This window comes from Pinus tabuliformis, chromosome 4_2 (genome assembly GCF_031772625.1).
Source record: "Pinus tabuliformis cultivar Carrire ecotype Pingquan chromosome 4_2, CPIR1, whole genome shotgun sequence".
Classification (NCBI taxonomy): Eukaryota; Viridiplantae; Streptophyta; class Pinopsida; order Pinales; family Pinaceae; genus Pinus; species Pinus tabuliformis.
This window is the reverse complement of record NC_142304.1, coordinates 386,219,414-386,229,448: the sequence shown is the minus strand read 5'-3', so window position 1 is coordinate 386,229,448 and position 10,035 is coordinate 386,219,414. Positions and strand designations below refer to the sequence as shown.

Genomic DNA, 10,035 nt, shown 5'->3' with positions numbered 1-10,035 from the left:
AAAGAAATGACAGCAAATGATGCAAATAAGAGGCATTTCCGCCCTTTTATGGCCGCACGGGTCCCAGTTTTCTGGATTTGTGTCCTGATTTCGGGACACGATCCGGATTCGATAATATCCCAATCGGACACGACATGTCACGAAATGGGGACACGATTTAGGTCAAATCGTATCAGATTTGACAGATTCAAAAATGTGGCCCTCTAAGAGTGAATCCAGTTTCAGAGGATCTCATATGAGCCTAATATTGTATTGTACATGCAAGTAACATAGAATGAAATTCTTGAACCTATGAAATCATCTCAGATGAGCATAATATAGTATTGTACAAGCGAGTAACATAGAATGAAATTCTTGAAGCTATGAAATCATCCCAGTATGTTAAATCCCCCAACCCAAATGCTCCCTCGATAGATTTATTTCAGTTGCTGTGACATTGTCAAAGGGGATCTGCTCAGGGCGGTGGAGTGATCCAAAACTTCTCGATGTCTTCGAAGGGCATTTAACTCCATTTTTACAGCTGCTATTCCAAAAGTTTCTGAACCAACATCTAACAACTTCAGGTCAATTTCTCTGTGCAATTATGTCCATAAGATTATATTGAAGGTAGCAAGCAAATTGAAGCCTATTTTTCCACCATTATCTCACAAGAGCAAATGGGTTTTGTAAAAGGGAGGTAGATACAGGATGCAATCGGTTTGGCTCAGGAAACACATCACAGTTGAATTTAAACAGATAATACTCATAGAAACCATTATCAAGTCCATATTTTGAGTCTACTCATAAAGACTCTTTGAAGGACATGAAAATTTAACTGTATTTTCATGCTGGGAATGTGTTCACTGAATCAAGACGTAAGCTCTCAAACATTCATAAAGATGTTTCTTCACTTCCCATTGCAGCTGCAATTCTGCACATATCAAAAGGATCAATAATCTCTCTCGCTCTCTCTCTCTCTCAAGTATCAAGGAAATACAAACAAATATTACGGTCTCAAACATCCTACATGCAAACCCAAATGTCTTTTAAACTAAAGAAATTTTGACAAAAAAATATGTATCAATATACCTCGTTCTCACATCTTTTAATGCTTCGAGGATTTCCACTGTTGTCTTCACCTTTTGATTTGTCGACCTCTCTGCTTCATCCTCAAGTATCAAACTTGAAAATTTGAGAAATGTATGCAAATTTGACTCCATTTCAGCTACCTGTTCGTCAAGGTAAATTAAGAAGCTCTGATATGAGTCAATCCCTTTGAAAATTGCATGGAAGTAATCATCTTCGATCTTCTCTCTTTTTGCCAAAAGGCCCTTGGTGTCTACTTTCTGATTTATCTTGTTGCCGTTTTCACCAGCATCATTCACAGCAGTTCTTAGAACTTCATCCATATTAGTATCCTTGCTGCCTGGATCCAAACTGAAATGTTCTACTAAATTTTCTCTGGCACAAGATGCAACTTCTTTGGAAGAGACAACTCTGACTGGTCCCTCAGTCTCTTTTTCAATATCCATGTCAAAACGTGTAGACATTATGGTTTTAATTAATTGGGTTTCCTTTACTGAGATTGCCTGTTATCAATAAACAATCAAATGTGGAAGATAGCGATGAAAAACAACAGATAACATTAACAGCAGCTTTAATCATTACACAAAGTATGCATTCATGAATAAACTTTAGAAACAACAAAAAGCTCTAGCATTCTTTCAGGAGGGAAGGAAAATTAATTTGCATTTCACTTGTAGCATTGACCCTGTAATTTACAAAGAAACACAATGATACACAGTTTCTTCAATCTCAACATCATTCAAATTGCTTCTTCAGGTTATCACCAGAACGCTATGGATATATATTTAGCAAGCATTATAACATAATTGTGACAAACTAAGGAGGAGCATAGGAATGTGTTTAAGTTTGAACAATTTTCTTTTGATGCGGATAAAGGTGGAAAGAAATTACTTTGAGAACTGTGGATGAGAATAGGTGCCGATGGGCCTGGAGTCCGTAAGAATGCTCAAAATGACAATAAAGGGAGCACATGTGACAAAAGGAATACTATCTAATAATGGTAACAATAATAATTCCCTAGGCAAGAATTTTCTGTCTTTCTCTAATGAGTTCTTATTGAGTTTCTTCGTAAGCTCTTGATTCTCCAATGGTAATTTTTCGTCACAATAGATTGCAATATCTTTGGAGTGGTGCTCGATGCTTGACTTACAAGTGAGAATTACTTTCATTTGATTCTTATAGTTGTTTTCTGAAATTATTTGTCCAGTTAACCTGCTCATTCAATTTAAGTTGTAGGGTATGCGCTTCATATTGAAAGTATTCCACTTCTTGTGTTAAATGATTGACTTTATTTATGAAAAAATATTTTGATCTACCTGACAATAAAAGTTTCTTTGAAGTTGCTCTAATTCTCCTTTTAATCATTCACATAGCTTCATAGCTACAAATAGTATACTATTCCTTCTTTACTGTCAACAAGCAGAATTTTGCAGATCAAAATGACATTGAAGCTTGAGGTGATTACGAGAATTGTTGTGCCTTGGTTAAACCTGTACTGCCAATGATTTTCTGGCAAGGTCAGCTTATAGTAGTTTCATGTATCCGTCTTTTCTGTCTGTAATCTTTTAAACCTCTACTCAAGAAATAGCAGTGCTGTATGATGGAAACTTCAGAAATGTCAAACAGTTGTTGTTGTTGTTATCTCTCCTAGATGGCATATTATGACAGCAAACTAGCAACTATTTCCACATAGCAGTTAAATTTTTTTATTTCTGAAAATCTTCCTGTTGTAGCAGTGGTATAGTTATTTTTCAAGATAGCAGCTGTGATTTCCAAATGCAACACATGCTTATTGACTCTTTCTCTTGTTATTTATGTTGCTTCTTTAACTCTTGGCAATGGAAAAAATGTCTGTGCAGTTATGGCCAAAGATTGAGATCAGAGAAACTTCAAAAATTTTGTGGCCAAAGATTGAGATCGGAGAAACTTCGAAAATTTTGTGGCCAAACATTGCAATTGTGCCCTAGATAGGGCTCTGATACCAATGTAATGAACAATAGTTCATTTATGGGAAAATATACAACATAAGAAAATTAAATAATAGAAATAAATGTAGGGTAACATATATAATTGATAATGAGTAAGTGAGTTGTACAATGGACCTTGTGATAGTATACTTGACAAGCATTGACTACTCACAAAGGTGAAAGCTTGTGTCCCTTAGCTTAGATTTTGTCTCTTAGTTTAATTTATTATTATTATAGGGAGAGATAGAGAGTCAATTGACTCTAGCCCAAGTGGTCATGGGATAGAGTGTTATCTTTCCTACCCACATTCTTTTTCCGTAAGTGATAAGTTGAACTCATAATGAGTATATTCTTATAACAGCTTTGACCCCTGTTGTTGACCTAGCGTTATGCCCTGAAGAATCTAAGGTTTACCTTGAGTACCATTCTTGGAATGAGAAGTGCCTGAACATTTGATAAATAAATAAATGTACATAGATAGATAGCTTATATCCATTATAATAAATATTACAATAGATCACCAAGTGGAGTGAAATATCTTAGGTACCACATTGCCAAAATCATTGGTCACATTATAGTCCCCTATCTAAAATTACTTATGGATGTAACCCATCAATCCCAAGTCAATTTAGATGGCATCACTAAAAGTAAACTTTCAGAGAAAAAATGAACACTAAGATAGGTTCTCCTTCATCTTTTGTTATTGAAAGAATTAATGCCCCTCCTGCTACCAACACTGTTAAACCTCCTCCACCACCACATTCCATACCCCTCCCATGCCCTCTCCTTCTACTTCAGTACGTTTTTTGCTCACTAAGTGGCATTGTGAACTCTCTCAAGTACCACATTGCCAAAATCAATGGTCACATTATATAGTCCCTGTTGATTTCAGGTAGCATCGGATGTACTCTAGCTCCAAAATTTTGTGGAGAGGCTAGAACACATGAGATCTCTAGAACCCAGAAATTGTTTGGAGAAATTCCACCCGGATGAGAAGTTATTAAAATAATTAATATTTTTAATGGGTTCCCAAGTCTAAACTTAGGAAAATAAAAATATTAATGGGTATTAATAAGAATATGGGTGAGAAGCTTCTAAGTGATGAGAATCAAGTCTGGTTTAATCTTAACTGTTGATTCGGGACTTAATCTCGGTCGTTAATTCATCAACAGGAAAAGTATAAGAGGAGGCTTGAGGGTCAGTTGGAGAGACACTTGAGAGATCAAAGAGTTCGATTTTTCTGGGGCGAGGTTTGCTGAGAAAATCGAGCTAGTGATCTAAGTTGCAGGGAGAGGGGTAGTTTGGCAGAGGGAATTCAATCCAAGGCCAAGAATACATAGCAGAAAGGCAGAACAACACCAGGAGAGACAACGCAGCTCCAGAGAGGGTGACGTAGAAGCTAGAGGGGCTGAAGCAATCCCTTAGAGGCAACACTGGAGTTTTCTATGGGGCAGAGAGAGCAGCGGTTTAGCATATCGACTTTTGAGCAAGGGAGGCTCACTGAGAGGGTGACGCAACTCCTAGAGGAGGTGACGCAGTTCTAGTGCAGAGCTTGGAGCAGCCATCGTTGCCCAATACTGGGGACAACATTGTCATATGTGGGGTTTGATCATCTAGTTGTTGGATTCGCCAAAATATTTGTCTCCAGATAGAGGTACTTCTGCCAGGTTTATTCTCTGTTGGGTGAGTCGGAATTGGCACCCTAGTTGTATTCAGAAATCTGCTTAATAATACAAACCCTCTATATGTTGCACTGGTTTTCCCGAATTGGGTTTTTCCGGGGACGATTGTCCAAAAATAACGGTGTCCCTTGTGTGATTGTCTCATTTTATTTCAGTTCATGATCTGTATGTATGTGTACTCTGCAATAGTGTTTTCATCGCTGTTTAAATAATTAAATAACTTGTTGAATGTAAAGAACAAGTAGGAGATGATAAACCAATGATTGCAGTAGGATTTCTGATGTGTAGATTCAGAAATTTTCACATGGTATCAGAGCATTACAGATCATAGGAGACTAAAGACACCTGCGGAGAGATCCAGAGAGTTTGCTACAGAGAAGCAGTTGTCTCGAGTGATAACATTATTTCAGAGGTAGAGGAGCAACTGCAGGAGTGACACAGAGGCTCACGCAGTGCCTGCATCAGCATTTCGAGCCTGCAGAGGGTGACGTAGAGCCAGAGAGGAGCCCATGCAATGACTACGTTAGCAGCTAGCTCTTTGGGCCAGCGTAGATCCTAAGAGGTTCAATTCAGCCAGTTGTCGGGGCTGGAAAAGCAGTGCAGATTCGATCAGTGGAGCTGATGGGACGGTGTTGTTGTTGGTGCAGAACAATGTTTGTGGAGACAGAGTTGAGGTAGAGGGAGTCACTGCCTTGACAGATTTCTAGCCAAAGAAATCTAGATCCGGGTTGCAGTAGCAAAGGAGGATTGGGAAGGAGTGATTCGACATTTGGCCAGAGGATTTCCGTGAAGGAAATCAAGACTCAAAGGGAGTCGAGAGGATATTGTTCCTTAAAGGGTTTCTTGCGCCAAAGAAATCCAGATCCAAGTCTTGCTAGATTGATAGTAGGGGAGGGAGAAGAGAACCTGTCCTATATTTGTTGAGCAGAGATGGCAATCAATGGACTGAGGGATCAGAACAAATTGGATGGAGCTTCCAATTTTGTCATCTAGAAGGCCAGGATCCTAACAGTCTTGAACAAAAATCACATCAAGGACTATGCCTTGAAAGTAGTTGTTGTTTTGGTCGACGTTGATCCGTTAAAGAAGTACGAGGAGGCCCAGACGAGGCCAAGTGCATGATCCTAGATGGGGTCAAAGATCATGTAGTACCACACATTGCTGAGAAAGAAACAAGAAGGGAGATGTGGGAGACGCTGACCAACTTGTACCAGGGGACACTTCCATCTAGCGGAAGATGCTATTAGAAAATCAGTTGAGACAGTACCAGATGCAAAAGGGAGAAGAGATCGATCCCTTCCTCCTCAGGTTTCAAGGGATTAGAGACCAGTTGACTTCCGTGGGGTCTACACCATATCCTGAATTCATGGTCAGGACTGCCCTGAATGTAGTCACCGAGGACTGGGAAACATTTGTCCAAAGTATCTTGGGCAGAGCGGCTCTCCCCAGTTGGGAGGAGATGTGGGCAGCTCTTCGACAAGAAGAGATCAGGAGGTTGACCAAGTCAGGGGGTAGCGGCAAGGGAGCCCAGATCAAGGAGGAGGAGGAGGAGGAGGATGCAACTCTTGCATCATTGGGACTACAAGCGTAGCAGAAGAGAAAGAAGAAGGACATAACCAAGGTCAGATGCTTCAAATGTGGGGAACTGGGACATTATGCCACTTAGTGCCCCCGAAAGAAGGGCAAGGGGGAGGCTTCTGACTCAAAGGTTGCTCCAACGAAAGCTGACAAGGAAAGCGAGGATGATGACTATGCCATGAGTGCTCATGCACCTCTGGAGAAGAGGTGGGCCGACATAGATTTATAGTCGAGAGGATTGCATGAAGGGTAGGATCCTTGAGGTGCACAAACTCTTGGATCACATACGGCTACGAGAGCCCTTAACGACAGTAGCAAGATGAGGGGTATCGGCTGGAGTGAGGTGTGATGGAGAGACAGTGGCAGAGCTAGATTGCCAAAGTCTAAGGCAGTGCAGTGGATGTTGTAGCAGTGCGAGAGGCACAGAGCAATTTACAGCAGCGCAATAGCAGCAGAGGGTCAGCATAGATTAGCAACAGAGGTAGCTTCAACATCACAAGGCATCCAGTCAATTTTTGTGTGAAGTTTCAGTTGCTTACTTCTCAGCAACTGAGTTGCAGTGCCGCAGTTAGCAGTGGCAGTGCCATGGGCAGCATGAGGCAACATTTTGAGAGGGAGCTATAGTATAGATGTAGCAGTGACAGTGGTAGAGTCATGGGCAGCAGTACAGGAAGCAACAGTGCAGTGGATGAAGGGCATCAGGCCAAACTAGATCACTACAACTCAAATCACTAGCTCGATTTTCTCAGCAAACCATGCCCCAGAAAAATCAAACTCTTTGATCTCTCAAGTGTCTCTCCAACTAACCCTTAAGCCTCCTCTTATACTTTTCTTGTTGATGAATCAACGACCAAGATTAAGTCCCTAATCAACGATTAAGATTAAAACAGACTTGATCATCATCACTTAGAAGCTTATCACCCATATTCTTATTAATATTAATATTTTTGTTCCTAAGTTTAGACTTAGGAACACATCAAAAATATTAATTATTTTAACAACTTCTCATCCGGGTGGAATTTCTCCAACGATTTCTGGGTTCTGGAGATCTCATGTGTTCTAGCCCCTCCACAAAATTTCGGAGCTAGAGCACATCCGATGCTACCCGAAATAAACATTCACCAAGTACATCAGTGAGCCAATCAGTTGTCTATACCTGGAAGGATCCACAGGGCTTGATTCGAAACTCCCTAGTCTTTTCAGGTTTGTGATCATCGGGGTTGTCATTGGTTTGCAATCCATCATGTCAAACTTATTCAACTTCTTGATCACATACTTGACCTAGATAGAGCTCATTAGGTCATTGCCAGACTTCCAGTCCCAAATAGTAGTGCATAAGCCCTAGATCTTTCATATCAAATTTTGCTACTAGTTGCTTCTTGCATTCTACAATTCGACCTTTTACACTTGTCAAGAGAAGATCATCTACATACAGAAGAATGATTATCGGTTCTCCTTTAACAACCTTAATATAAAGGTTTGGATCAACAGAATTCTTTGTGAAGCCTAATCTCTGTAGGTATGCATCCATCCTAGCATACCATGCCCTTGGTGCTTGCTTGAGGCCATATAATGCCTTCTTCAATCTGCAAACATATGCCTTTATGTCTTTTAACTTTAAATCCCAAAGGTTCTTCTATATAGATTTCCTCATCAATTGTGTCATTCAAAAATGCAGTCTTGACATCCATTTGATGGATGTTCCATCCCATCGATGCTGCCAAAGAGACCAACGAACGTATAGTTGTATACCTTGTTGTCGGAGCAAATGTCTCTTCATAGTTGATGCCTTCTAGTTGAGAGAAACCCCTAGCCACAAATCTTTCCTTATACTTGTCAATACTTCCATCTGTTGCATGTTTGATCTTATAGATCCATTTGGAAGTTACCACAGATTTGTCTTCGGGCCTAGGCACGATCTCCCAAACTCCATTCTTCATTATAGATTGATATTCTTCATTCATGGCATCCTTCCATTTTTTATGATTGACAGCTTCTTCAAAAGTGGATGGCTCTGAGTTGAAGTATAGTACCATGGAGAAGCAGGCTTATGCCTTAGTCAAGTCTCTTAAACAATTTAGAATTTATGTGGGATATTCTAAAATAATTGCATTTGTCCCATGTTGCACACATTTTGTCAAAGTTCCAAGGAAGCGGAAGTGCCAAATTTTTTCAACAAGATTGGGTCATCTACCAGTAGTCTACATGTCACTGTAAACTCATTTTGCAAATTATGTAATGTTAATGATCCTAGTAAAACCTTGAATATATGTAACAACATAGGTAAATCTGTGATTTTGATGACGAATTTCATCCTAGAAGGTTTTTTAACCTCATTGATTACATGTGTTTCTAAACACGGTTAATTAGAAGAGATTTTTCCTTCTAGTTTAAACCCCAAATCTAGGGTGAAACTTATTGTCAAAGTCTTAGGTGAGTCCTAGTGTTTTAGTCGAGTGTGATGTAAAAGCGATTTGAGAATAATTTAAGGTATTTGGCTAAATTATTTTATTGCAACACTTGGTCTACTAGATCATATTTGTGTCACGAATGGGGTATGTGCCTTAAGGGTCTAGGCCAAATGTGTATTCCCCCTCTAAGGGTTGTAAATGTAAAATCTTATGTATTAGAGGGTGGAAAAATAATTAAATCCCCTCGTGTAAATTAATTAATTTTTCTGGCAAAATAAAATTAAACTCTAAGCCAGAAAATTAATTAATTAGAGCCAAATTAGGTTGTCTTAGGAAAATTAATTCTCCAAGTGGAAAAATTCGTGGGTCTTAAAAGAATCAAATTTTAAAGGTCCTCCACCAAGGGAATATTGTATATTTCAAAAAAAATTGGATCCTTGGACCTTGGTGGTTAAGTCAAAGTCAAATTTTTTAGGAAATTAGCTCAAAATAATTAATTTTGAACTAATAAAAAAAATAATTAAATGATAAATTTGAAAATTGCTCAAAAATAAAAAAAATCAAGGGCTAAGATTAAAAGATTTTGAAGTGTTTATCAACGGCCAAGATTATTTTGACAAGGATCAAAGAAACTAGTCGTTATTTTTTCACTTGGAGGATTTAGCTATAAATTAGAGAGTCATTTGAGGATCTAGCATCTTGATCTCTGGCTAGAAAATTGTTGTTGAAGCATATTTGTAACTATTGCCCCACTGGGAACTATTTTTCTATCATAATAAAGACTTTGGGGTGCAATTCAAGGTGTTCTTGCTTATTGATTTGTAGTATGTGCTGACTACAGGCATCTCTATGTTGTGCTAATATTGGTAAGATTTGTTTTTCATTAAACGGAGATAAAATCATACTACTGATAGTTTTGAGCTAATCTTAGGTGGTTTGATTCCCCATGTGATCTAACAAATTAATTTTGAGAAAAATACATAGTGTTTGCAGAGACTTCAGTCGTTGGCCTCCAAATTCACAAACTTGGGCAAGAATCATTGTTGTTTGGATCTCAAATATTTGTATGGTGGATTAAATCTTCGTAAGGCTATAGTATACATTGGGGTTTCTAAAGTATTTTTAGCCATTTATCAAAGGAAAAAACTCCATAAGAAAATATTTTTCTCAAAAATTATTTTTTCAAAACCCTTGTATACTTGTATATTTGTAGAATAATTTTGTAAATCTAATTTGTAAATTATTTTTTCTAACTTGGGTTTTAAGTGTTTTGTATATATTTGGGGTTTGGGTGTTGTATTTTCCATTTTTGCAGGTTGGATCAAGGGATCA

At 38.6% G+C, this 10,035-nt stretch overlaps 1 protein-coding gene across 1 annotated transcript in view; it reads right to left on the bottom strand.

The window, feature by feature from the left end:
• Positions 1-275: 275 nt before the first annotated feature.
• Positions 276-10,035, bottom strand: part of LOC149169578 (uncharacterized) — a 104,772-nt gene continuing 95,012 nt past the window's right edge. Inside the window, exons 3-4 of the mRNA XM_089428729.1 lie at positions 1,069-1,568; positions 276-910 (exon numbers count right to left, since the gene is read on the bottom strand). Coding sequence (XP_089284855.1) covers positions 871-910; positions 1,069-1,568 — 540 coding nt within the window. The 3' untranslated portion in view covers positions 276-870. The remainder of the gene's footprint in view (positions 911-1,068; positions 1,569-10,035) is intronic.